At 36.6% G+C, this 26,958-nt stretch overlaps 4 protein-coding genes across 6 annotated transcripts; 3 read left to right on the top strand and 1 right to left on the bottom strand.

Moving 5' to 3' along the window:
• On the top strand, positions 534 to 8,694 carry LOC104785887 (ABC transporter G family member 34-like). Of its 2 annotated transcripts, none has more exons than XM_019245741.1 (21): positions 534 to 1,070; positions 1,178 to 1,298; positions 1,779 to 1,867; positions 1,971 to 2,055; positions 2,142 to 2,432; positions 2,509 to 2,599; positions 2,691 to 2,945; positions 3,471 to 4,116; positions 4,211 to 4,371; positions 4,581 to 4,684; positions 4,768 to 4,933; positions 5,027 to 5,101; positions 5,175 to 5,275; positions 5,368 to 5,700; positions 6,659 to 6,949; positions 7,024 to 7,107; positions 7,199 to 7,332; positions 7,417 to 7,644; positions 7,721 to 7,892; positions 7,967 to 8,221; positions 8,309 to 8,694. In XM_019245741.1, exons 1-21 carry the CDS (start codon positions 679 to 681, stop codon positions 8,576 to 8,578), a joined length of 4,344 nt encoding a protein of 1,447 aa, XP_019101286.1. In that variant the 5' UTR covers positions 534 to 678; the 3' UTR covers positions 8,579 to 8,694. The 2 variants fall into 2 exon arrangements, with proteins under 2 accessions (XP_019101286.1, XP_010509477.1); XM_010511175.2 differs by having other exon boundaries at positions 2,691 to 2,969; positions 3,495 to 4,116.
• On the top strand, positions 10,145 to 15,950 carry LOC104785885 (1,4-alpha-glucan-branching enzyme 2-1, chloroplastic/amyloplastic). Its single transcript, XM_010511174.2, has 18 exons — positions 10,145 to 10,369; positions 10,621 to 10,751; positions 11,030 to 11,256; positions 11,428 to 11,526; positions 11,685 to 11,727; positions 12,206 to 12,265; positions 12,426 to 12,506; positions 12,592 to 12,708; positions 12,910 to 12,993; positions 13,354 to 13,475; positions 13,619 to 13,738; positions 13,857 to 13,986; positions 14,102 to 14,212; positions 14,355 to 14,483; positions 14,566 to 14,669; positions 14,763 to 14,907; positions 15,032 to 15,589; positions 15,673 to 15,950. Exons 1-18 carry the CDS (start codon positions 10,225 to 10,227, stop codon positions 15,805 to 15,807), a joined length of 2,541 nt encoding a protein of 846 aa, XP_010509476.1. The 5' UTR covers positions 10,145 to 10,224; the 3' UTR covers positions 15,808 to 15,950.
• Positions 15,996 to 18,827, bottom strand: LOC104785884 (growth-regulating factor 3). Its single transcript, XM_010511173.2, has 4 exons — positions 18,347 to 18,827; positions 18,066 to 18,257; positions 17,469 to 17,823; positions 15,996 to 16,618 (listed from the first exon to the last, which is right to left on the bottom strand). Exons 1-4 carry the CDS (start codon positions 18,531 to 18,533, stop codon positions 16,183 to 16,185), a joined length of 1,170 nt encoding a protein of 389 aa, XP_010509475.1. The 5' UTR covers positions 18,534 to 18,827; the 3' UTR covers positions 15,996 to 16,182.
• Positions 24,610 to 26,135, top strand: LOC104785883 (probable DNA double-strand break repair Rad50 ATPase). 2 transcript variants are annotated; one of them, XM_010511170.2, is made up of 4 exons: positions 24,610 to 25,153; positions 25,334 to 25,444; positions 25,567 to 25,647; positions 25,743 to 26,135. In XM_010511170.2, exons 1-4 carry the CDS (start codon positions 24,860 to 24,862, stop codon positions 25,821 to 25,823), a joined length of 567 nt encoding a protein of 188 aa, XP_010509472.1. In that variant the 5' UTR covers positions 24,610 to 24,859; the 3' UTR covers positions 25,824 to 26,135. The 2 variants fall into 2 exon arrangements, with proteins under 2 accessions (XP_010509472.1, XP_010509474.1); XM_010511172.1 differs by having other exon boundaries at positions 24,611 to 25,153; positions 25,752 to 26,135.

The raw sequence follows: 26,958 nt of genomic DNA, 5'->3' as shown, positions 1-26,958 counted from the left end.
TAAGTTTATATGTTTATTAAAAATGTTTTAATATACCATTTCTAAATTTTATATATTTTCAAAAATCCTTACAAAAATTGTAATTTTTTATCCCAATCATTTAAAATGATAAACCAAAAAACAAAACATAAATCTTCGCTTGTTTAGCTTTTGAATTTGTATTAAAATATTGATGTCAATAAATAAATAAAAGTAATAAATATATTTTTGTTTTTTTGGTTACTATATATTTTAGATAAAATTGAAAAAGGTAAAAGACAGGAATATTTTATTAAGAGTAAAACAATAAATACTAAATCTAAATTTGAGGGTGAATGCGAGACATATATCTTAAGTTATATTTTAATATATTAGATTTAGATCCCACTAGATCAATTGAAAAATAAATTAATATCAAATCAACGAGAATCATGTGATCATAAATAATGAAATATGATACGTTAAGATGTTTTGAATATTTTATCCCTAAATTCATTAGACAAAACAAAACAGACAAATTTCAATTATTAAGTGCAAAAATTAAAAACAAATATTTGTCACTGGGAGGCTTACCCGGCCTCTTCTTCTTCCCATTCTTCTCACCTACAAACTTTCACTCTCTCTCTCTCTCTCCTTTAAATGGTCGCCGGAAACGGTTCTACCTGAGATTCAAATCTCGACTTCCATAAACCGTTGACGATGCAAGGACGAGAGGAGGATCTTGTCCGAACAATGAGCGGGAGAGGTGCGAGTTTAGCCTCAACAAGTCACCGGAGTTTAGCCGAAGCTGCTTCAAGAAGCTTCAGAGAGGTGTTCGCTTCCCCGACGGACGACGTTTTTGGTCGGAGCGAACGGAGAGAAGAAGATGAAGTGGAGCTCCGGTGGGCGGCGTTGGAGAGGTTACCAACTTACGATCGTTTAAGGAAAGGTATGCTGCCGCAGACGATGGTCAACGGTAAGGTTGGACTTGAAGAAGTTGACCTGACGAATCTTTCTCCTAAAGAGAAGAAGCATCTTATGGATATGATTTTGAAGTTCGTCGAAGAAGATAACGAAAAGTTTCTCCGGAGATTGAGAGAAAGAACTGACAGGTTCTTTTTCAGACATAAACTAAACACTTTTTGTCTTTTGTCTTTTTTTACTTTCTATTTTGTTATTTTGATTTTAATTTTTTGATTTGGCGGAAAAAAAAAAACAGAGTGGGAATTGAAGTACCGAAGATTGAAGTAAGGTATGAGAATGTTTCAGTTGAGGGAGATGTTCGTAGTGCAAGCAGAGCTCTTCCTACTCTCTTCAACGTCACTTTGAATACCATCGAGGTTCGTTTTGGGTTGTTTTTCTTTATGTGTGGTATCTTGTCCTCTTCGATGATGTCGTTGGGAAAATGAGATCTAAAAAGTTTCATAAAATAAAAAAATACCTAATCTTTTCCAAAACTTATTCTAATCTTGTTTTTTGTTTTTTGCCAAGGTTGCTTTCTTTATAGGTAACGTGTAATACTTCTTCATCTTCTTTTTCTAATGATATTAACATATTTACCCAAAAAATATATATATATACCTAAATTTACTAGTACTTTTTATGGCTTGGCATCAGACATGCGCCGTATTAGGATATCCGGTTATTTCAGGATGTAGTCTTGTTTGTCTAAAAATACATATATATAAAATGTCAAACTTTATGTGTGTGAATGTAAAAATTGTATGAAAAACTCATGACTGGGGTAACTTTCACATGTTGTGGTTGTTGTTGTCGAAATTTTGCTTACTAAAAGTTTTTTTGGTTATTTGTTAAATTAGAGCATTCTTGGATTATTTCACCTCCTTCCATCTAAGAAGAAGAAGATTCAGATACTTAAATCTATCAGTGGCATTATCAAACCATCAAGGTAATTAAAGTGAACGTATAACAATGGTCTTTTGCTATATTATATCTCGGATACCTTTAGATGGAAGGCTAATAATATATGTGACTATGAGTAACATTTTCAGGATGACCTTATTACTTGGTCCACCAAGTTCAGGGAAAACAACTTTGTTACAAGCTTTGGCTGGGAAGCTTGATGACACCCTCCAGGTTTGTTTTCTATTTTTAGATATGTTTACTTATGTCCTCTTAAAAGATCCTGGTTGAGTTAACATTTCTGGTTCTACGAAAAACAGATGTCTGGGAAGATAACTTACTGCGGTCACGAGTTTAGCGAATTTGTTCCTCAAAAGACTTGTGCATACATTAGTCAGCATGACCTTCACTTTGGAGAGATGACAGTGAGAGAGACACTGGATTTTTCGGGGAGGTGTCTAGGGGTTGGGACTCGGTACCAGCTGCTTACTGAGCTCTCAAGGAGGGAAAAAGAAGCTGGAATAAAGCCAGACCCTGAGATTGATGCATTCATGAAATCCATTGCAATAGCAGGGCAAGAAACTAGTCTGGTTACAGACTACGTTCTTAAGGTATCGATTGTGTGCTTTAGTCTCTCTTTCTAACAAACAACATTTAAGCTTATCATTGGTTAATGGCACATGACAGATACTTGGTCTAGACATGTGTGCTGACACACTTGCTGGAGATGCGATGAGACGAGGTATTTCTGGTGGACAGAAGAAGCGTTTAACAACAGGTAAAAACTTGTGAGTTTTGCATATGTTTACATTACAATAACAGTGCATATGTGTTGTTAAACTCCACTGACTCTCGTCTAAACTGAGCAGGAGAGATGTTGGTTGGACCGGCCACAGCTCTGTTCATGGATGAAATATCAACAGGGTTGGATAGTTCCACAACATTCCAAATCTGCAAGTTCATGAGGCAGTTAGTTCATATCGCGGATGTCACCATGGTTATTTCGCTTCTACAGCCTGCTCCCGAGACATTTGAGCTTTTCGACGACATTATCCTGCTCTCAGAGGGTCAGGTTGTCTACCAAGGGGCCCGGGACAAAGTTCTTGAGTTCTTTGAGTACATGGGTTTCCAGTGTCCTGAAAGAAAAGGTGTTGCAGACTTTTTGCAAGAAGTTACGTCTAAGAAGGACCAGGAACAGTATTGGAACAGGAGAGAACAACCTTACAGCTATGTGTCTGTAACTGATTTTTCAAGCGGTTTCAATTCTTTTCACACTGGGCAACAACTTGCTTCAGAATTCAGGGTTCCTTATGACAAAGCTAAAACCCATCCTGCTGCACTAGTGACACAAAAGTATGGTATATCAAACAAGGAGCTGTTCAAGGCATGCTTTGATAGAGAATGGCTGCTTATGAAACGCAACTCCTTTGTTTATGTGTTCAAGACCGTTCAGATTACCTTCATGTCTTTGATTGCCATGTCGGTCTTTTTTAGGACAGAAATGCATGTTGGTACGGTGCAGGATGGTCAGAAGTTTTATGGTGCACTCTTTTTCAGTTTGCTCAATCTAATGTTTAATGGAATGGCTGAACTAGNGGTTGTCTACCAAGGGGCCCGGGACAAAGTTCTTGAGTTCTTTGAGTACATGGGTTTCCAGTGTCCTGAAAGAAAAGGTGTTGCAGACTTTTTGCAAGAAGTTACGTCTAAGAAGGACCAGGAACAGTATTGGAACAGGAGAGAACAACCTTACAGCTATGTGTCTGTAACTGATTTTTCAAGCGGTTTCAATTCTTTTCACACTGGGCAACAACTTGCTTCAGAATTCAGGGTTCCTTATGACAAAGCTAAAACCCATCCTGCTGCACTAGTGACACAAAAGTATGGTATATCAAACAAGGAGCTGTTCAAGGCATGCTTTGATAGAGAATGGCTGCTTATGAAACGCAACTCCTTTGTTTATGTGTTCAAGACCGTTCAGATTACCTTCATGTCTTTGATTGCCATGTCGGTCTTTTTTAGGACAGAAATGCATGTTGGTACGGTGCAGGATGGTCAGAAGTTTTATGGTGCACTCTTTTTCAGTTTGCTTAATCTAATGTTTAATGGAATGGCTGAACTAGCATTCACAGTGATGAGGCTTCCAGTTTTCTTTAAGCAAAGGGACTTCTTGTTCTATCCTCCATGGGCTTTTGCTTTACCAGCTTTTCTTCTGAAGATTCCATTATCTCTTATTGAATCAGTAATATGGATCGTTCTTACATACTACACTATTGGTTTTGCTCCTTCTGCTTCCAGGTAATTTTGCTAGCTTCTAGTGCTAATAAAGCTACACTTCTTTATTTTTCTTCTATTTGCATTCCCTTTGGACTAACTAAACTTTTGCCATTAGGTTCTTCCGTCAGTTATTGGCATACTTTAGTGTGAATCAGATGGCCCTTTCTTTGTTTAGATTCCTTGGTGCCCTTGGAAGAACAGAAGTAGTCGCAACCTCAGTCGGGACCTTGTCATTGCTAGTCGTATTTGTTCTTGGAGGCTTCATTGTTGCTAAAGGTAAGCAGAGATGATCCTTTTTAACGCAAAGAAAAAAAATGTTCAATCAGATAGTAAGAGAGTTGAGTGGACACAGTTGAAGTCCTTAAATAATACATATCATATAAAACTTTTTGATATAAGTGATTTGTGTTCCTTGATATAGCTTTTGGCTTCTTTATATATGGGATTGTTAAGTAAAACATATATTTTATTTTTTTTCTTCACAGATGACATCCCATCATGGATGACTTGGGCCTATTATATATCACCTATGATGTATGGACAGACTGCATTAGTTATGAATGAATTTCTTGATGAGCGATGGGACACTGTAAGTTTACACTGTATGTCCTTATCTGGTCAACTTATATTTGTCAATTGTGATTCAAAATCTGTTATGTTTACATGATCCAGCCAAACAGTGATACACGCATTGACGCGAAAACAGTTGGAGAAGTCTTGCTGAAGAGCCGAGGCTTCTTTACAGAGCCATATTGGTTTTGGATATGTATCGGAGCGTTACTTGGATTTTCTGTGTTGTTCAATGTCTTGTACATCTTAGCCTTGACGTATTTGAACCGTAAGTGCTCTTATTTTATTAACTTTTAAGTTAAATATAAGTTTGAACTAGAATAATGTTTTTGTTGACAAGATCTTGAAAATATATCTGTAGCTCTCGGTGACTCCAAAGCTACAGTTGTGGAAGAGGGTAAAGACAAACAGAAAGGGAGTAACAGAGGAACAGAAGGTGAAATCTTTTACCTCTTGGATTCTGTAGCTATCTTTTCGTTTTAATTATTCTGACTCCACTAATTTTGTAGTGGAACTCACTAGTACTTCAACGAAGAGAGGAATGGTTTTACCTTTTCAACCGCTCTCTCTTGCATTTAGTCATGTGAACTACTACGTTGATATGCCTAAAGTAAGTAATTGTGTATCATATTTACCAATTATGTGTATCACTTTTACAAATGCACCTTAAGTTCCATTCAATGTTCTCTTTAACTCTTGCAGGAAATGAAGGCTCAAGGAATTGAAGGCGACCGCCTCCAGTTACTAAGAGACGTTGATGGAGCTTTCAGACCAGGCGTACTGACAGCATTGGTCGGTGTCAGTGGTGCGGGTAAGACAACCTTAATGGATGTCCTGGCCGGCAGGAAAACAGGAGGCTACATCGAAGGGAGTATTAGCATATCTGGTTACCCAAAGAACCAAGCAACATTTGCTAGAGTCACTGGTTACTGTGAACAAAATGATATCCATTCTCCACATGTTACCGTTTATGAATCCCTCATTTACTCAGCATGGCTTCGTCTTTCCGCTGATATAGATGTGAAAACTCGAGAGGTAAGTGTTACTATGCATAACGTTCAATTGTTTTGTCATAATCACTTGCATGAAACTGATAACCTCTTTCTCCTGTCTATGTGCTTNCGTATTTGAACCGTAAGTGCTCTTATTTTATTAACTTTTAAGTTAAATATAAGTTTGAACTAGAATAATGTTTTTGTTGACAAGATCTTGAAAATATATCTGTAGCTCTCGGTGACTCCAAAGCTACAGTTGTGGAAGAGGGTAAAGACAAACAGAAAGGGAGTAACAGAGGAACAGAAGGTGAAATCTTTTACCTCTTGGATTCTGTAGCTATCTTTTCGTTTTAATTATTCTGACTCCACTAATTTTGTAGTGGAACTCACTAGTACTTCAACGAAGAGAGGAATGGTTTTACCTTTTCAACCGCTCTCTCTTGCATTTAGTCATGTGAACTACTACGTTGATATGCCTAAAGTAAGTAATTGTGTATCATATTTACCAATTATGTGTATCACTTTTACAAATGCACCTTAAGTTCCATTCAATGTTCTCTTTAACTCTTGCAGGAAATGAAGGCTCAAGGAATTGAAGGCGACCGCCTCCAGTTACTAAGAGACGTTGATGGAGCTTTCAGACCAGGCGTACTGACAGCATTGGTCGGTGTCAGTGGTGCGGGTAAGACAACCTTAATGGATGTCCTGGCCGGCAGGAAAACAGGAGGCTACATCGAAGGGAGTATTAGCATATCTGGTTACCCAAAGAACCAAGCAACATTTGCTAGAGTCACTGGTTACTGTGAACAAAATGATATCCATTCTCCACATGTTACCGTTTATGAATCCCTCATTTACTCAGCATGGCTTCGTCTTTCCGCTGATATAGATGTGAAAACTCGAGAGGTAAGTGTTACTATGCATAACGTTCAATTGTTTTGTCATAATCACTTGCATGAAACTGATAACCTCTTTCTCCTGTCTATGTGCTTGAATAGATGTTTGTTGAAGAAGTGATGGAGTTGGTTGAGCTCGAACCCCTTAGAAACTCTATAGTTGGTCTTCCTGGAGTAGATGGTCTTTCAACAGAACAGAGGAAAAGGCTTACTATTGCAGTTGAATTGGTAGCTAACCCTTCAATAATATTCATGGACGAGCCAACATCTGGTCTTGATGCAAGAGCTGCCGCCATCGTTATGCGTACTGTTAGAAATACCGTTGATACAGGAAGAACTGTAGTTTGTACAATTCATCAGCCTAGCATCGATATTTTTGAATCCTTCGATGAGGTATGCCTCCAAAAATCCACTTTTGAGTTCCCAAAACCAGAATAAACTTACAAAAAAAATTTGGTTTAATGCAGCTTTTGTTGATGAAACGAGGAGGCCAAGTTATATATGATGGAAGTCTAGGACATCACTCACAAAAACTCGTTGAGTACTTCGAGGTGATTCATTGGTTTTCTTTCCAATCTCTTGGTCATATGAATTTGTAATATCTATCAATGGAAGTAACTGTATCTAGAACCTTACTTGCAGGCTATTGAAGGGGTCCCGAAGATCACAGACGGATACAATCCTGCGACGTGGATGCTTGACGTCACTAGTCCTTCAATGGAGACACAACTGAGCGTGGACTTTGCTCAAATATTCACCAACTCCTCTCTTTATCAGTACGTTTAAGAAAAATGCTACTACTAAACCAGAGTTTATTACACTGTCTTATCTAACATGAACGTGATGTTATTTATACTCAGGAGAAATCAGGAACTCATCAAAGAGCTTAGTACTCCACCACCGGGATCTAATGATCTCTACTTCCAATCCAAGTACGCGCAACCGTTTGCTACTCAAATGAAGGCTTGCTTCTGGAAACAGTTTTGGTCAAGCTGGAGATATCCTCAGTATAATGCCATTCGGTTTCTCATGACAATAGTCATTGGTTTCATGTTTGGTCTAATTTTCTGGCAAACAGGAACCAAAATGTAAGCCATTCTTTTCTCTTTTTTATTATTAGTCTATTCATATTATCAAAATTTCCTAATCCAAAAACCAAAACAGAGAGAAAGAGCAAGACCTGAATAATTTCTTTGGAGCCATGTACGCTGCTGTAATGTTCCTCGGTGGAACCAACGCTTCAACAGTTCAACCTGCGATTGCCATTGAGCGAACGGTGTTTTACCGTGAGAAAGCAGCTGGAATGTACTCTGCCATTCCCTATGCAATTTCTCAGGTATCTAATAATATTGTCTTCAGTAACGTTATATGAAACTTTTCCTAAGATATGGAAATCTAAAAATGGTGCAGGTAGCAGTGGAAATCATGTACAACATTGTACAAACTGGACTATACACGATAATCCTTTACTCGATGATCGGATACGACTGGACTGCTGTCAAATTCTTCTGGTTTTACTTCTTCATGTTAACAAGCTTCGTTTACTTCACCTTATACGGTATGATGCTTGTGGCCTTGACACCAAACTATCAAATAGCCGGAATCTGCATGTCATTCTTCATGAGTCTTTGGAATCTTTTCTCCGGTTTCCTCATCCCTAAACCGGTAAAATGAAACTTACGTACATATCAACAGAACTGTTTTGAAGAGCTAACTAGTTAAACTTAACAAAACCTTTAATTTTTGACGCAGCTAATACCAATATGGTGGAGATGGTACTACTGGGCATCGCCCGTGGCTTGGACGCTGTACGGAATCATCACATCTCAAGTAGGAGACACAGATGCGATAGTGCGCATCAGTGGCGTTGGAGACACGAGTCTGAAAACGTTGCTCAAAGATGGATTCGGGTTTGAACATGACTTCTTACCAGTTGTAGCCGTTGTCCACATAGCATGGATCCTTGTTTTTCTCTTTGTCTTTGCTTATGGTATTAAGTTCCTCAACTTTCAAAAAAGGTGAAGAAACCTTATGAATAAATTCATGTAAATTGGTGCTTTGTATTACCTAAAATATTTGTAATACAAATATTTCCAAAAAAGCTCATGTTTTTGTAATAAAAATATTTGTTCTTTCTTGGTATATTCTTTATTCTCTATTGATACTCCCTCGTCAGAAATGATATTTGTGTAAAAAGTTTTGGACTGGTGCCAAATCAAGAAAAAAGGCTTTTTCGGTTACGAGTATGCCTGGGCAATCGGCATAAACCGAATGAACCGAACTGAGAAAACCGAAAATTTCGGTTATCGGCACCGAATGTGAGAGGGGAATCAAACCGATCGGCGAAATTATTTTGGTACTTCGGTTATTGATTCGGTTCAGTTCGGCGAGCTATAACCGATCGGTTTTTCTTAACCGAGATATATATTTCCCCAAAACTCTCATTAACCCTAATCCCCTTTATTTCTTCTCCTCTCTTCTCCGTCTTCGACCTAATGCCTCTCTCTCTGCGAAAATTTCATACCCATGAAGGCGAATAGCCGAGAATTAGAAACTTCAATCACTCATCATCATCCTCTTCTCGTCTCTTCTTCATACAACTCCTCTTCACCTTAATTTTGATGTAGATAATTATCTCTTTATTTGTCGAGTACAAATCCTAATCGGGAATTCCAGTCTGGTAAGCTCTTCTTCTTTTGTCATGAATCTTCTAATATTAGTGGGAATGATGATAGATTACATGTTGTTAGATAATTGTAGGTCACAGATCTCGTCCCGTATAGATTTCCTTATCACAAGCTTCATCGTCGGGTGTAGATCTCATGGCTAGCGAGACGAACGGCGGGTAACAAGTCTCCTGAGCACAGTTATCGTCCGCCGTCGCAGTACCGTCACCGTCGCAGCGGCACCTCATCCTTTTTGTCGAAACCCTAATTGTATAATGGATTTGGGCTTGTCAATAGATTAGATTTAGGCTATTATCAGTATTTTTATTAGGCCCATTATTTTGTTATCTAGGCCCGTTACTTTGTTGGGTAAGGTTTTGTTTATCCAGCTTAATTTTTTGTTATTTTCATCTAATTCGGTTCGAATTAACCGAATTAAAAGTACAATCGGTTAATTTCGGAATTGATTTTTAATCCAATAACCGAACCGAATAAACCGAGTACCGTATAACCCGAACCGAAACTTTATTCGGTTCAATTCGGCATAATTTTCAGATAACCGAAATTTTAAAAAACCGAATAAACCGAACCGAATAACCCGATTAAACCGAATAAACCGTAACTTACGAGTCTGAAGTCTGACAAACACAAATGTTTTTATATATTATATTTTCCCTAATCATAAAGATATTTTCCTAATTAAGATTTGATTTATTTGAGGTTAAAAGAAAGCAATTATTGAGAATTTGAGAAATACAGTACATAAGAATTTGATGATGGGTCCAATTTAAATATCTGACATAAGACACGTGGCACGCTATGCTCCGTCCCTAATGAGGCTTCATGTGATTTTTTTAACTTTAATTTTTGTCGTTTATTAGTTATAAAATTAGTCTAATTAATCTTTCATTAGTATTAAGATTTTATTCCTCTCACTCAGCTTTTTTTCGCTCTCTCAGTCTCTCTTCCCCAAGTTCTCTCTCTCTGTCTTTCATCAATCAAATGGTTTACACAATCTCAGGAGTACGTTTCCCTAATCTTCCATCGATTAAGAAGAACTCTTCTCTCCCAAGTTTTAATGAAGATCTCAGGAGAACCAACGCTGTTTCCTTCTCCCTAAGGAAGGACTCTCGTTCTTCTTCTTCTGGTACTTTGCTTCTCATCTCCTTTGTTTTCATTTATCTCCGTGTGTCTCCTTCTACTGGGCACGGGTTTCGAAATTGGTGATTTTCATGGAGTCAATGTGTCGATTTCAATTTTTTTTCATTGGATCCTGCTTCGTTGAATTGCTTGGATGATTGTTTTTTGTAACTGTTGTAATTTTTTTGGTTATATTGAAATGTGAATTTGATTTTGCTATTTGTTTGTGGTATCGATTGTGCTGATTGATTGATTTAGGGAAGGTTTTTGCTCGGAAGCCACCGTCTGATTCTGATTCGTCTTCTTTAGCTACCACTGCATCTGAGAAGCTCGGTGGCCATCAGAGTGATACCTCTTCATCTGTCACTGATCAAGTAGAAAATACTCAGGTCTGTTGTCGTCTTCTCGGTTGTTTTGTGCTTTTATCAGGGTTATTTTAACTACACCATTTGACCTTGGAATGGTATGATCACAAGATGAAGTTGTGCATGGGATCAAAACGAAGTAGAAGTAATGGTGCAATGTAGTCATTATATCTTGAGAAAACAAAAATGAAAGGGAATGAGAACTAAACAGTGAACATATGATTGTTTGGATAAAGTGATCTTTTCTACAAAACAAAATGAATAGAAACATTACATTACTGTTCTAACCTGATGATTATCAGGTTGTCGACGATGTAGACCCCCCGAAAATTGAACAAGCTCTGGAAACAGAGAAACTAGATCAAACTTCTGCACTCTCAACATCTGGAGGCAAAGAAAATTTTGCAAAGATGTCACCGTCTGTCGAACAAGAAGTTGGTCAGAGGAGGGTTCCACCTCCTGGAGATGGGAAGAAAATATATGACATTGATCCTATGTTGAACAGTCATCGTGGTCATCTTGATTACCGGTAAACAATATATTCCTATCTTGTTTGCAAAGAGTAAAAGTCCCTCATTTTTGTTGGTGGATCTTGTAAATTTTTTATGTCATCTAAAATTTCCATCCCTCTCCTGGCTTAAAAACTTGTGTTACTTTTTTTTTTTTTATTAAGTTCTAATTACTCAGCATGATGTTGCAGATATGGGCAGTACAGAAAACTGCGTGAGGAAATCGACAAGAATGAAGGTGGTTTGGAGGCATTTTCTCGTGGTTACGAAATATTTGGCTTCACTCGAAGGTAAACTTCATTATAAATTATATATTCAAGTGCTGTTTCGATAGCTTTAACGGTTCTAATTATTGCAATTTCAGCACTATAGTCACGGTAAAAGTTTAGTAGATACTCTACAGATAGTTGGTATTGCAGTTGCTAATTATAATTCACTGCTTTATTAGCGCCACTGGTATCACTTACCGGGAATGGGCACCAGGAGCTAAGGTTTGTTTCATCTCAATACTTTACCTAACAACTATGTAGTAATGATTTTATGTTCTTTTTGTTTCGTCACTAGAGTTTCAGAATTTCCTTGTGTATATCAAATGCAACCTTTATGCCTGTGAAGAGAACTAAATCTAAAATCATGGATTAAAACTCATGTAGTCCTGCATAAAATCTGATTGACCATGTGAAGTACACCTACTGCTAACATACCAAGCTTTTTGTTGTGGTGGTGAATATTTTTCTTTGGGCTGTTGGGGTTACAGATTTCAAATCTGGTCAAGTGGTGTTGTATTTAGCATAATTATGAATGATCAGCCTGGGCTCATAGATCAGTAAAAGGGTCTCATGTGCCCTGATATTGTGCAATCGGTTTTGTCTTTTGTATTTTGTTCCATGCATGTATCTGCACTTGATTGAATATCTAGATTCTTGTTTTTTCTAACAAGAGTTATTTGACTGAATTATGCCTTTCCAGGCAGCATCACTGATTGGAGATTTTAATAATTGGGATGCGAAAGCTGATGTAATGACTCGGGTATGCTGTTACAGTCTACTTTGAGATATATTGTTTTAATCTTCCATCTCGGCTGACTAGAACCTTCAATGATTCTTGTTGGCGGCATGCTTTGCTCTATTGTTATTCTGTTCCTTCTGCAATTCTCATCTAAGAAAATATAATCACTGAAATTGAGCAGAACAACTTTGGTGTGTGGGAAATATTTCTGCCAAATAATGCTGATGGCTCGTCAGCAATTCCCCATGGCTCCCGCGTGAAGGTGACATGTTCATAGTTTATCCTTTTGGAACAACATGCAAATTTGTCAGCTTTGTAACTCCTATCGTATGTCATGGCATTGGTAGATTCGCATGGATACCCCAACTGGTATTAAAGACTCTATTCCAGCTTGGATCAAGTATTCTGTCCAGCCACCAGGCGAGATCCCATACAATGGAGTATATTATGACCCTGCTGAGGAGGTACAAACCAGTACTCATACATTCTCACTTGTTTTGTTTTTTTCCTAGAGAAGATCGAAACTCTTTTAAGATGTAGACATCCAAGAAAAACATTATATTTAGTATTTAAGTCATAACTGGTTTCCAGCATTATCTATGTGTATATGTGGTTTAATATATGTCTCCTTCGCTGATGGCCTAAAGAGTACTCCATTGTTTCAGGATAAATATGTGTTCAAACATCCTCGTCCAAAGAGACCCACATCCCTGCGTATATATGAATCACATGTTGGAATGAGTAGTACGGTATGTTTCTTTCTCTTATCTTCGAATGGTAATCACAAAGTGTCAAAATATAACTGACAGAGGTAGAAGTTTAAAACTACATTTGACATGACAATTCTCATATGTGCTTGACTTCGTTGCTTGTTGAGGATAGTGGAAATTTTGGTCTAGGCATTTCATTGAGGATTTAGGAACTAATCCTTTTGAACTAGACGACTATCACCGTTACTTGATGGCTTAATCATCTTTAGAGATAAGATAGTTTCAAAATAAGAATCCAAAAGGAAATCTCGAAACTCTTTTTTGTTCCAGGTTCTTGATGGCAAGAAGACTTTCACTTTTGACAATATGATAATGGGTATTGTTATCTTTGATCTGCAGGAACCAAAGATAAATACATATGCCAACTTTAGAGATGATGTACTTCCCCGTATAAAAAAGCTAGGCTATAATGCGGTTCAGATAATGGCCATTCAAGAGCATTCCTACTATGCCAGCTTTGGGTATCTTCATTTCCAGATATAAATTGTCTACCTACTTATCATCCAATGCCTACCTGTTAAAAGGCATTTGTTGATTCTTTGAAGTCCTAAATCCTTTTGTCTCCTTGATGAATGGGCATTTTACTTTGCTACATGCAATGCAGGTATCATGTGACAAATTTTTTCGCACCTAGCAGCCGCTTTGGAACACCTGATGACCTTAAATCTTTGATAGACAAAGCTCATGAGCTAGGTCTGGTTGTTCTGATGGATATTGTGCACAGGTATTGGCTTCCCGTTAACGCACTTCTCCAGAATCATCTTACATTAGTTAAATTTTATTGTGATTTAGTTGATATGGAATTTTTCTTGGATAATCATTATTGTCTTAAATAAAACCAGCCATGCATCAAAAAACACACTGGATGGCCTGAACATGTTTGATGGCACTGATGGTCAATATTTCCACTCTGGATCGCGGGGTTATCATTGGATGTGGGATTCTCGTCTTTTCAATTATGGAAGCTGGGAAGTATGTCTCTTTTCGTAGAGTCAATATTGAAGTATTAATGGGAAATCCTTTAGTGTACCACCGTGTTGGTGGTTACGTCTGTATCATTATTAACGTTTCGTTCCTTTCTATTTAGGTGCTTAGGTATCTTCTTTCCAACGCGAGGTGGTGGCTGGAAGAATACAAGTTTGATGGGTTCAGATTTGATGGTGTGACTTCCATGATGTACACTCATCATGGCTTGCAGGTGGTATTTTTTTGTATGGGATTAGTTTTGTGCTTTATGTCAATATTTAGTAGTAACTATCCTTTATGTATTACAGTATCCTACAAATATGTGAATGCAATAATATGGCTTTATGGAACCTAACTGCTAGCTTTTGTGGCAGGTCGAGTTTACTGGGAATTACAATGAGTACTTTGGTTATTCTACTGATGTTGACGCTGTGGTCTATCTAATGCTGGTGAACGATATGATTCATGGGCTATACCCTGAGGCTATTGTTGTCGGCGAAGATGTAAGTCATTTACGCTTTTGTTTAGTAAATATGAAGTGTCTGTGATACCTCTCTTCAGCTCTCTCAGTTGATTTCGTAACAGGTTAGCGGGATGCCAGCTTTTTGCGTTCCTGTCGAAGACGGTGGTGTGGGTTTTGACTACCGTCTACACATGGCAGTGGCAGATAAATGGATTGAGCTTCTCAAGTATGTCCTCAGGACGTCTTGGCTTTTCAATGAGATGAAAGTGGACGATGTTATATCATATTGAACTGATATGGTGTGTTGTAATTTCTCTAGGAAGAGAGACGAGGACTGGCAGGTTGGTGATATAACTTTCACGCTTACCAACAGGAGGTGGGGAGAAAAATGTGTTGTCTATGCGGAGAGTCATGATCAAGCCCTTGTTGGAGACAAAACGATAGCGTTCTGGCTAATGGACAAGGTACAATATTGGTTGCTGTTAAGACTCAGGAAACATAATTACTAAACATCTAACTGTCTTTGAACTCTTAAGTCTTATTGTATTCAGATTGTTCGACTGAATCTTATGTTTATTACTTGTACAGGACATGTATGATTTCATGGCCGTTGATAGACAGGCCACCCCGCGTGTAGACCGTGGGATTGCTTTACACAAAATGATCCGTCTCATTACGATGGGATTGGGTGGAGAAGGATACCTCAATTTCATGGGAAACGAATTTGGACACCCAGAGTGGATCGACTTCCCAAGAACTGACCAGCACCTTCCTGATGGCAGAGTCATCCCTGGGAATAATGGTAGTTATGATAAATGCCGACGTAGGTTTGATCTGGGAGATGCAGAATATCTTAGATACCATGGACTACAAGAGTTTGATCGAGCAATGCAACATCTCGAGGAGACCTATGGTTTCATGACTTCAGAGCACCAGTACATCTCCCGCAAGGATGAAGGAGACAGAGTCATTGTATTCGAGAGAGGTAACTTGGTCTTCGTCTTCAACTTCCACTGGACCAACAGTTACTCTGACTACCGCATCGGTTGCTCTGTTCCCGGAAAGTACAAAATCGTTTTGGACTCTGATAACTCTTTATTCGGAGGCTTCAACCGGCTAGATGACTCCGCCGAGTTTTTCACCTCTGTAAGTCCTTGAACTAAACAAGAACGAAAACAGAAACTCTTTTCTCCAACTCATTACGAAGGAACTGATAGTTTGCTATGCAGGATGGAAGACACGACGATAGGCCTTGCTACTTCATGGTGTATGCGCCGTGCAGAACCGCTGTAGTGTACGCTGCAGTAAAGGATGATGAACGTTCTTCTCTTGTCCCCATAAGCCTGTTACCCGAAGATGTGTAGGAGCAAGAAAAGGATATCCGAGTGTACCTAATGTAAGCTTCTTTGTACTTCAAAGATGTACTGTTTGATCTCCATTTTCTTTAGGTTTCGCTTGCAGCATCATTATAACTTAAAAATGAAATAAAAGTCGTTGCATTTCTACATTTGCTCAGCTTCATAGGCTTCGTCCTAAATCTTATTTATAGATATGAAGTTCCAAAAACATAAATCTTTTGAGAGTAAAAGCTGAGAGAAAGGTTACAGAAACAGGGGAAATCATAAAGAAAAAGGAAGAGGACAACAAAAGCCTCCCCCTCTTTATACAGCGAAAATTTGAATACAAACCCAAAACAAACAGTAAAAACCGCAATGTTGTTTTGGTTTTTTTGACACTGTTTAATGAAAGGCTTGTGTCGAGACACCGAGCTGATGAAGAACACTGGTTGGGGAAGACGAAGAGGAAGATCTCAGCGCTTCAGCCAACGGCCCACCCATGTGGTGATGGTGGTGTTGAGACCCTCCACCGCTCCACCAGCTCATGTTTTGTTGGTCTCTCCCATTGTTGTTGCTCCGAGCCTCCTCCTCGTTGCCAGTGGACAGCTTCAAAGAGACGTCTGAGGAAGAGTTTCCAGGCATGGAGATGGAGAGACAAGTGGCTGAGCTCATGGGACTTGAACTGTTGTCAGCTTCTTGAAGCGAAGAACGAGGCCAATCATCAAAAAAGGGCCTCAGGACGTGGCCTCCATCAGATCTGTTGTTGCTGAATCCATTGTGGGACTCGTATGGCCTCTTGTTGTTGATGTTGTTGCTATCTTGCTTCATCTCCGAACAACTGTTAACAGAGAATCCACATCTCAATGATTTGAAAGAGACCAAACTCATATAAAAACAGAGCATAAAGCAAAAATTGTCAAAGAGGATCCACATTTAGGCTTCAAACAACATGATTATAGCCTTTATATGTTGATTATAGGCTTTAAAAGCACCTTTTAATGCGGGTTTTAAAAGAACTGATTACGTAAGAGTAAATAGATATAGAATAATTAATGAGTTTGTATCTCATGTGTTGTGTGTGGATAGGGGAGGTGGGTGTAGAAGAATCTAAAAGCTTTAACTTTTCTGCAAGATATGAGACATATATGGGTCAGCTTTCACTAAAGGTCCTACAATTTCACTATTTCTCTCTCTTTCTATTTTCTCTGTTTGAAAAGTCTCACACAGCTTCAAAAATAATAGATTCTATCAAATCCAGTGTTATCATTAACTCTCAACAGAAAAAAAAATAAAAATAAAAAGAGAGATACTTTCACAAAGAAATCAAACTCATAATTCAACAAACAAACAAACAAACCAAGCCTAAAATGATAAGGATGTGTCTCTCAATTTCCAACATTACCCCTCTCTTCACAACATTATACAAACCCCAAGTTATGTATCATCATCAGTTTCATAGTTTAAGACTTAAAAGTATCAGAATCAGTATTTGTTATCCTCTAATTGAACATCATCACTATTATTAAAAACAATTGTCTCCAAAACTCAAAGTCTCAACCAAGAAATCTTATTGGCTTTAAAACTAAAGAAAGAAAAGTCAAATGTGTTTTAATGCTTTGACCAACAAGTTCAACTGCTAAAACAGACAAGACCTAAAGAGAGTAAAATAAAACAGTTCTTTTAATTACCTTTGACTAAGATGGAGAAGTTCAGATGAAGAAGAGTTGGAAGAGCCAGAGAAGAAGAACGATCCTCCTCCTTGACCAACCACTTCATCACCACCACCACCAAACGCAAACGTAGCTGCTGTTGCTGATGTTGTTGTTGCGGTGGCTGCTGCTGAGGTAGCCATGGACGTGGCGGTGGCATTGACAGTGGTGGGAGTAGTTTCCACAGGCTTTCTTGAACGGTTGCGGCCACGGTGCATGTGGCGCTCGCAATACTTGTGGCCAGCGAAGACGTCTCTTGAACATCTCCACTTCTTACCATCCGTTCTCCTGCATCTCCCTGGCTCAGGATCCATCGCTGCCCTCCCCAAATACCCTGTTTTTTATATAGCATTCATGTCACAGATCAGATCAAGAACAAGAACAAGATTCTACTTAATCAAAATGTTAATTTAGATCTCCAAGATTGGCAGAACAAGATAATACTAGTATACTACTAATATCGAGAGTATGGATCTTGGGAACACAACTCCAACACAGTAGGCACAAAACCCATCATGCATCTTTATCTTATTTAATAAATGAAGTATTTAAAAAAAAAACTTTGTCGAGACTCACAAGCAGGTTGGTAATGAGGGAGGTGTTGAAGAGGATGATGAAGAAAATAGGAAGGAGAAAGATGGACAAGACTTTTCTTGATTGGTAAAAGGAGCTCTTGAGGAACAGCAGCACCAGCCAACATGTACCTGTAGATCAGTGCTTGTAGTTCAAGTTCTTGCCACTGTGCCCAGCTAAAGAAGCTCCCCATCTCTACAAAAACCAACAAGCATATCAGTAACTAGACTAAGAATGAATTAAGAGAAATGAGGGAGTGGGGGAAGAGAAGAAAGAGAACTCACTAGGGAACCTGGAAGAAGAATCAGGAGACAGTTTAGAAGAGGTAGGTTCAGGAGCAAAGAGAGGAAGAGCAGTAGAAGCTGGAGTTTGGGAATGAATCTGGTCATAGACATGTTTTGGTATCTTAGCTGCAGAAGGTTGTTCTTCTGACTCTGTCTGGCTTCTCCATTGTTTCAGTTGCAAATCCATTGGAAGAGAGAGAGAGAGAGAGAGAGAAGTGTTGTTGTTAGTTACTTTTGGGATAACAGGGTTTTTTTTTTTGTCTTCCAGGGGTCTGATTTAATAGCTGTGAAAGTCTTGTTGGGGTTAGGAAGAGCAAAAGAAAGAAAGAAAAGCTTTGTTCTTTGTAAGTCAGTTTCTGTATCTGAGCTTCTTCTGCAGAGAGAAAGAGAGAGAGAGAGAAAGGACACAGAAGGGGGTAAAGAGGTTTTTATTAGGGACACTTGAGAGACTTGTAAGAAAAAGACAATGAGACAAGACAGATGGGGGAAGAGAAGGAAACTATACAGTTAAAAAAAGAGGCTAAACTCTCTATATAAAGTATAAACCTTAAAATTAATGTGGGGGTTCACAAATCTTCCACTAATCTTTCAGATTATTAAAATATTGGTTTGTATTAATAAAATTATAAAAAAAAAAAAAGCAAAGTCAGAAAACCCAGAAAGAACCACTCTGCAAGATGAAGATGGAGAGATACTAACCTGCAGTTTTTCTGTCTTTTGTTGCATTGGAAATACCAAATCTCCAATTAGTATAATAAATTACTACCTTTTGATTAGTTTATTAGATAAAACAACACATAAAAAGCCTACTTGGAGTTGTGAATATTTTTTAATTTATTAGCTTAATCAAGTGATTTGTTTGATGATTAATTAATGAATAGAACGTTACGTTTATTAAACCGAACTACTTTTATGTTAAGTTTTGAGTGATTAGTAAAATTAGTATTAGTAAAATTCGTTAGGTTCATCACACAGGGCACTAGGTGGATAGATGTACTGTCCACTTTATTTTTCTTTATTGACTAATAAATTTTGTACCTTACGTCCATAAGATCTAGTCCGAAAATGGTATATATCATTTGGGAAGTATTGGCTGAATTCTTTGGTGGAACGAATCTGTTGAGGGAAACAATATTATTTTGACGTAAAAATTCATGGCTGAGAAACCAAAATGTTTATTCTTTAAGTGATAACAGAATATAACTATCACTTCTCAATCACGATTTTAACTCAATTCTTTTTTTTTCTTCTTATTATTATTTCACACCGCTCATAAGTCATACCTATAGAAAACAAATCTAATTGTATATACTAAATTGAACTTTCAGAGATGGCGGTAGAACAATGTCTCAAGAGTCTTATAAGGAGTCATGTATTTTTTTAATTATAGAACATTTGAAACATTTTATGATATGGTCAACTTTGTTCCTGGTTTTTATGGGTTATTTATTCGATAGATATCTTCTTACTAGACTGAAAACCACTGGTTCAATTTGGTTAAAAGATTGTGGTTCCAATAATTTCCTTTACTTTTGTCAACGGTTTGATTTTGTATTCTATTCAATTTTTGTGTAAAATTCAATTTTTTTTTGGGTTTGATTTAGGTTTTACATTCGGGTCGGCTGAGGTAAAAAAAAGGTAGTAAGAAGAGAAAGAAGTTGAGAGAGAGAGGGAAGTAATAATGAGAAAAGAGAAGCAGGTGGGCTGTGTCAGAAAGCTCAGAAGTTAAAAGCATAAAAGTGAGTAACCCAAGTGGGTGGTGAGGGTTTCTCTTTGGCTGTGATTCATCTTTGATTTGACTACTCATAGTACTTCTTGTTTTTTTTTCACTTTTAACCCTCTCTTTTCTTCTAATTTTCTTGCTTTTTACCCTCCAAAATCTTATTCACATCTATCCCTCACACACCCCAAATAATGTCAATTTTTCAAAGTTCATTAGGCTTAACTTTTACATTATTTCCTTTTTGCAATTAGTATGGAGCAAATAAGAGGATGACACATTACAAATTGCATTGCCACTCATCAAAATTACTGACCAGCAGATCTTTGACCCAAAATTATACCCACTCGAGCGAGCAAAAAAAGTTAAGGGTCGTCAACATATTTCTCTACTACATAGTCACAAAACTATATCTTGTTCCTTGTCATTTTTCAAGATCATGTTTTATTTACTTACGAAAAAACCATCGTACGTACCCTCCTAATTACATAACTACTTTTCTGACATAACAGTAAAAAAAACACATCGTTGATGTAGTAACTATCAACGAGCCAACAATAATATAAATATAACTATCAATATTAATCGTTTTACTATTAAATAGAAAGTTCGGTAAGAAAAAGGAAAAGTTAACGTCGGCAAAGAGAAGAGAGTTAAATCATGTCGTACTTTTTGGTTTGGTGGTGTAATGTTCTCTTCTTTAAATTAAGAATAAAACGAGTTAATTTGTACAAACAAATCTGAAATGAAAATACTATATACAAATAGAGAGAGGGAGAGAGCGAAGGACAGAGAATAAGAAGAAGAGGCAAAGGAGGGCGAGAGTTCACATGTCCATGAGAAGACAAAATACGTTTCTCTGACACAAATCTGTCAGACACCCCCCAATCTATATATTTTTAATTTATATTTGTGTAGTAATATATAGTAGTATAGTTTTGTTTTTGTTTTTGTTGTATTAGAAAGAAACGTATATTAATTACTACCCATCATAAGGACTTAAGGAGGGGGGTCAGGCCTCCTCAGTCCACTTGGGGTCCCCAATTTTTTTGTTTATTACAGAAAACAATTTTGTAGTAAAAGGCAAGTCACGCCGGCACGCGAGCCCCTCACGTGATCCCACGTGCTTTATTATTCTCTCCTCTTATGCTTCTTCACTAATCTCACTAATAATAATAACATACGTAAATAACTTTGTTTACAAAAAAGTATCAAGAATATGTTATTTTGCGTAACATTAACATGATAAGGCATATGGCTAGCTTATTTGTAATAAAGAAAAGGAAGGCTACTACCTAACACATTGTGTTATTTTTAGTAACATGGAAGAAGAAGAAGAATGAAAAAGAAACGAAAAGGAAAAAGGAAACAATAGATCTTTCTGGTGACACACAGACATACACATTATACAACACATTGTTGTTGACACAAGGTATCTAAGGGCATGACCGCACGTGTCAACATGCATCAAACATGCGATCTTTCAATATTGTTTTAAAGAATCCAATGTAAAAGACTACTTTGCCTGCATGTCATGCCAATTTCTCCTTCCATTTATGTGTTTTCTAATTCTAATCAATATATACAATACACTAACAACAAGTTGATTTCATATTAAGATTAAGATCAGCCATAATAGTATATCTTATTGAGGATTTGAAATCGAATCACATCGTGTTGTTTTTTTTATTCAAGAGAACATTTACTTGGGCTTTTAACCTATGCGAATATTGGTTCGAGGGTGAAAATTAAATTACATTCCATGCGGACTTTTACATCGAACTGTAACATGTCCTTTGGTCGTTGTACAGTTTTGTACTTAGTTTACGTCAGCTGCTAAAATAATACTAAAATACTACTGAACAATTGAATTAAGACGGTTAATGCTCTTTGTTGCAAAGAAAACAAATATCGAATCCGAATCTCAGATTCAGATGATATGATATTAAGGAGATAAATGTTTTCTTTATCTCGTCTAGGAGCCAATTTGATATGTTGCCAAACACCAAAAAAACATATAATATAATTGGGCCTACGTACAGAGATTTTAGCTTTAAGTAGAAAAGCCCAGTTGACTACTTGTTTATAGGCTTTTTGTATATGTCCGTTTTAATTTTTTTCTGTCCGATTCCTAATTATTTTATTGAGAAGACAAACATCTAACTATCTAAAATAGCCCAACCTGATCCACTTCACGACTTTATTATATACCTGAAGTTTAAAATCATGAATTTTAACAAATACTATTGATCTCATTGTTTCCAATAAAACCTTACCTTTGTTAAGGCCCAAAACATGTAACTATACCCACATGACCATCATTAATGAGGCTTGTGTATTAGCAGCGGAGACTACTGACAAAAAAATTGCAGAAACTACTTCCATAGTTAAGAGATTTATCAATCAGTAATGTTGCTCCAATATCTAACCACAAGACCTTTATGATAATGATTCTTCAGTATCCATCTACATTTCAATAACTTCTCAATGTCGAAAATAGTAGAGTATACTCCATCATCCATATATGATAATAACTGCCGGGGACCCAATATATTGATTCAAAGTTACGTGTAAGAGTTCCGTATAGTGGGTAATATATATTAGTAGTAGATTTGACGGGCAATTGATTTGTAAGAAAAGTCTTTGGACGTTAATAGCTTTGGTCAAGTCAATTGGTAGGACAGAAGACTAATTTCTCAATGACTTCTAGACAAACTTAATAATAACCTTAAAAATAAATCCTGTCAGACCAAAGGGTGTTTTGTGATATTTTTATTTATTAAAAATGATTATGGTTTTTGGAACAAGAAATTGATTTTTGAATCTTTTTAAAACAAGTTTTTTTTTTTTTTTTTTCTAATCATCACTTTTTATTTTTATTTTGTTGTCAACAGTTTCAACAAAAACTTAAATATTGATAATCATTTTGAACAAATAGGTTAAAATATATACACCATATACGCACCAACATCTTTTTATATGTAGTAGTATATTAGTATATGTTAATCAATCACATTGCTGATTGAGTATTCTTCGTATTGGTTTATGCCATAATTCACATGCAATTCATTATGTTTTCCTTTGTAAATGAAAGGTAAAGATTATCGTTAATTGTCAAATTTGGGAAGAAGACTTTTGTAGGTAAAAAGTATTGGAATTTTTTTGATTCTCGACGTATGAGCCAAACTATATGCATTAAAGTTTAAATCATGAAGAATTAATTAAAAGAAGAGAGAGCAAAACAAAACAAACGATCCCCAAAGTAAACAAAGTCGTCCAATAATAAATTGGAGAAACGTTGCCATCAAAGAAGGATTACAATGTCTNTTTTATATGTAGTAGTATATTAGTATATGTTAATCAATCACATTGCTGATTGAGTATTCTTCGTATTGGTTTATGCCATAATTCACATGCAATTCATTATGTCAAATTTAGGAAGAAGACTTTTGTAGATAAAAAAAATATTGGAAAGTTTGATTCTCGACGTACGAGGCAAACTATATGCATGAAAGTTTAAATCATGAAGAATTAATTAAAAGATCCCCAATTAGTAAACAAAGTCGTCCAATAAATTGGAGAAACGTTGCCATAAAAAAATGATGATTGTCTCGTCATCTTGGATTCTTCTTGATTATCTTGTTTACATAAATCCGTATCAAATTCCATTACGTTTTCATGTTGGTCAATATAAACGCTTAAATTCCTATGATTTATCTTGAGTATACAATTTTCAATATCTACTTATATTAGTGAAAAACTTGAAAGCAACTTAGCATCGATAAACCGGTATATTAATTAGAAGTTCATAACCACAGACTCAAAATTACCGTCGACCTCTTAGTCTTAGCCTTAAAAACCTGACTAATTTGTAAAGGTTTTTTTGATGAGATGGAAAGTGTTTGAAATTATTGTATAAAGCTTATTAGAGTATTTTTGATGGATGAGTCGTCTCTCTTTGCTTTATACATCTACAGCTATGACGTTTTATTTATTTAATCCAAAATCACACAAAGTGTTTTAAAGATATTTTGGATTTTTGGTTGTCCGTGAATCGATGAATGCGATGTCAAAAGGATATTTTGGTTGCTGGTTGTAATAAGACTAAAGATTCATATATATATAGTAGATCTTTATACAATGATACTAATAAAATTTATATGTACTATATGCTAAAAAAAAGAAAAAAGAACAATAAATGTTTGCACATATGATTGGTTGGATATGGTTGTCACTTGGCAGTTAGGTCATTTTCTTAGCTTTGCTTATTCCAATAAAATAAAAACAGTCTGTAACATTAACATTGTAATACGCCAATGCCCAAAATTCTTATTTTTGTATAGTTTATATACATTGGCACATTTTTTGCTTTTCCTTTACAGACAAAAAGATGTATTTTCCACTTAACCTTAAGACCGTATTATTTAAAAAAAAAACATACGAATACAGAGAGAAGACAATAATGATTAGAAAGAATAAGATTAGGTAAAATGGTGTAATTAAGGAATTATAATTAAATTGAAGAGATTAGCTTTATTATTACCAAATACACACCACCCCACTAAAGAAGAATACAGCAAATCGTCTCTTTCCGCCATTAAAAACAACAAACAAACACCTTCCTTCCTTCCCAAAAAGCTTCAAACTTTCTCTAAACCCCCAAATCAGCAAAAATAGGGTTAATCGAAGAACCCCACCTTAATCCAACTGAGGAGGATTCGAGTTCCTGCTTTGGTTTAAGGAAGAAGAAGAAGAAGAGCAAGTACCATAAAGAAGAGGAGAAGAAACCTAAGATGACTCAGAGTCAAACCAACGACGGACCTGTTTCGACGGTTGAAGAATCAGCAGCTCCTCCTCCTCAGTCTCAGCCTCCTCAGCAGAGCAACGATATGGTTCTGCATACGGGGAGTTTGAGTTTTAGTAGCCATATGTCGAGAGAAGACGAAGAGATGACTCGTTCTGCTCTTTCTGCGTTTAGAGCTAAAGAAGATGAGATTGAGAAGAGGAGGATGGAAGTTCGTGAACGGACCCAAGCTCAGTTGGGTCGGGTCGAACAAGAAACCAAACGTCTCTCTACTATTCGTGAGGTTTGTTTTCCTTTTAAAGTTTTAGTCTTTTTAACTTGTCCTCTAGAAAGTTCGATGCTTTTGGTGTTGTTGCTCTGTTTTGGGGGTTTCAAGATCTAGGATTTGGCTATTGTTTTGATGTTGTGTGTTCCGAAGGGGCAAAGGATTGATTTTTTTGGTGTTGGGGTCTCTTGTATACAGGAGCTTGAGTCTATGGCAGATCCTATGAGGAAAGAAGTCTCTGTTGTTCGTAAGAAGATTGATAGTGTTAACAAAGAACTCAAACCTTTAGGCTCCACTGTTCAAAAGAAGGTAACAAATCTATATGAATTGATGTATTACACACACACACCAAAAAGATTTGATCTTTATGGTATAACCAATTGAATCCCTAAACTTTAGCAATTGAGTTTTGTGTAATGAAATTGAAACAGGAAAGGGAATACAAAGAAGCACTTGATACATTTAACGAGAAGAACAGGGAGAAAGTACAGCTGATAACCAAACTCATGGAGGTTAGTTCCGAGATCTCAACTAAGTTTGCTAAAATTTGTTTAAATCCATCGCTTGTTATACATAAATGGTGTTTGTTATTTTTCTTTTTGGGGAGATGGAACAGTTGGTTGGAGAAAGCGAGAAGCTGAGGATGATTAAGCTGGAGGAGCTCAGCAAGAGCATAGAAACCGCATGAATGTGTTCAAGAAGAAGAAGAAAGAACTAATTGGTTCTTTTGTGTGATGATGTACCTACCTAGTTTTTAATTTTCCATCTTTGTGTTTGTATGTTTGGGTGCTTTTTTTTATTGTTAGTCTCTTGGGAGGTTTGATTTCATGATTTGTAAAATTTGTGGGTTCTCTTATTTTTGATTAACCAAATTTAGGGATATGGGAAACATCGGGTGATCTTAGGATACTGAAAAAACTCATCATCACACAGTGAATTTTTTTTTTATCTGTATTATGTTTTGTGTTTGTCTTTTGAAGAATTCATTTATTTTATTTTATTTTAAAATTGTTTTGTTATTTTTGGCTTTTTAGTAAAGTTTCTTATCGTTGGCAAAGATGAAAAAAAAAGTGATTCTCGCGTGCGTTTTTGAAATCTAAAAAGCTGTCGGAACGGCAGAATCTTTTCACTTGTTTATTTACATAATCCTTTCCGTTCCGTTTATATATCAAACCATCGAAGTATACAAAACGGGAAAGACCAAATTATATATTTTAAAAAACATATATTAAACGTGAACACTGTCATTAAGTGAATATGACAAAGGTTTTAGATGACTTGGCCGAAATAATTATACTATTAATTTGGTTTTTTTTTTTGCTGAATAGTTCAACGAGAAGTAGCTTGGTCCGTTTGCTTATGAGTTTCAATTATAATCCCTAGATGCAAAAAATATCACTCGAAGAAATAAGGAAACCCCAATAACAATGTTCGATTATAGTGTGGAGTAGAGAATCAAGAACGTTTAAGTGACAGTTGAGGAATCACCACTATATATGGTTTCGGTATTTGAGGGGGATATTGTGAATTGGCGTTTTGATGATCATGAAATGATATTGTCATATAGTCCACACATAATAGGCGGAAGTTGATCCCTGCGTTAATGTATTACCCGCCATTCGATTACTTAGTAAGCTATAAGACGAGTAGTAGTAATTGATTGGTATAGCTGGAAGCCATATATTCTATCTTCAATCTACCTTGGGATGGATTTTAGCGCATTATAATGTGTTCCCACAGGTTCATGAATGAAGAGGCATATTTGTTGCATGCTGGAAGCGATGTTACAGCATAATTATGAGAGTAAGGTTATTGTAGAGCGT

This window comes from Camelina sativa, chromosome 5 (genome assembly GCF_000633955.1).
Source record: "Camelina sativa cultivar DH55 chromosome 5, Cs, whole genome shotgun sequence".
In the NCBI taxonomy this organism is placed as follows: Eukaryota; Viridiplantae; Streptophyta; class Magnoliopsida; order Brassicales; family Brassicaceae; genus Camelina; species Camelina sativa.
Note: the sequence above shows the minus strand (reverse complement) of the source record. Positions and strands in the feature narration are given on the sequence as shown.

Bases quoted from the DNA above. Each gene is read 5' to 3' on its own strand.
- LOC104785887 (XM_019245741.1), top strand. From the start codon at position 679: ATGCAAGGACGAGAGGAGGATCTTGTCCGAACAATGAGCGGGAGAGGT. The intron at 4,372-4,580 runs GTAAGCAGAGAT...TTTTCTTCACAG, and splicing joins AGGCTTCATTGTTGCTAAAG to ATGACATCCCATCATGGATG. The intron at 7,893-7,966 runs GTATCTAATAAT...AAAATGGTGCAG, and splicing joins TTCCCTATGCAATTTCTCAG to GTAGCAGTGGAAATCATGTA.
- LOC104785885 (XM_010511174.2), top strand. From the start codon at position 10,225: ATGGTTTACACAATCTCAGGAGTACGTTTCCCTAATCTTCCATCGATT. The intron at 11,728-12,205 runs GTTTGTTTCATC...ATGCCTTTCCAG, and splicing joins AATGGGCACCAGGAGCTAAG to GCAGCATCACTGATTGGAGA. The intron at 12,507-12,591 runs GTGACATGTTCA...TGGCATTGGTAG, and splicing joins CCCATGGCTCCCGCGTGAAG to ATTCGCATGGATACCCCAAC.
- LOC104785884 (XM_010511173.2), bottom strand. From the start codon at position 18,533: ATGGATTTGCAACTGAAACAATGGAGAAGCCAGACAGAGTCAGAAGAA. The intron at 18,258-18,346 runs GTGAGTTCTCTT...TGGTTTTTGTAG, and splicing joins TTCTTCTTCCAGGTTCCCTA to AGATGGGGAGCTTCTTTAGC. The intron at 17,824-18,065 runs GTGAGTCTCGAC...TATAAAAAACAG, and splicing joins CCCTCATTACCAACCTGCTT to GGTATTTGGGGAGGGCAGCG.
- LOC104785883 (XM_010511170.2), top strand. From the start codon at position 24,860: ATGACTCAGAGTCAAACCAACGACGGACCTGTTTCGACGGTTGAAGAA. The intron at 25,154-25,333 runs GTTTGTTTTCCT...TCTTGTATACAG, and splicing joins GTCTCTCTACTATTCGTGAG to GAGCTTGAGTCTATGGCAGA. The intron at 25,445-25,566 runs GTAACAAATCTA...AAATTGAAACAG, and splicing joins GCTCCACTGTTCAAAAGAAG to GAAAGGGAATACAAAGAAGC.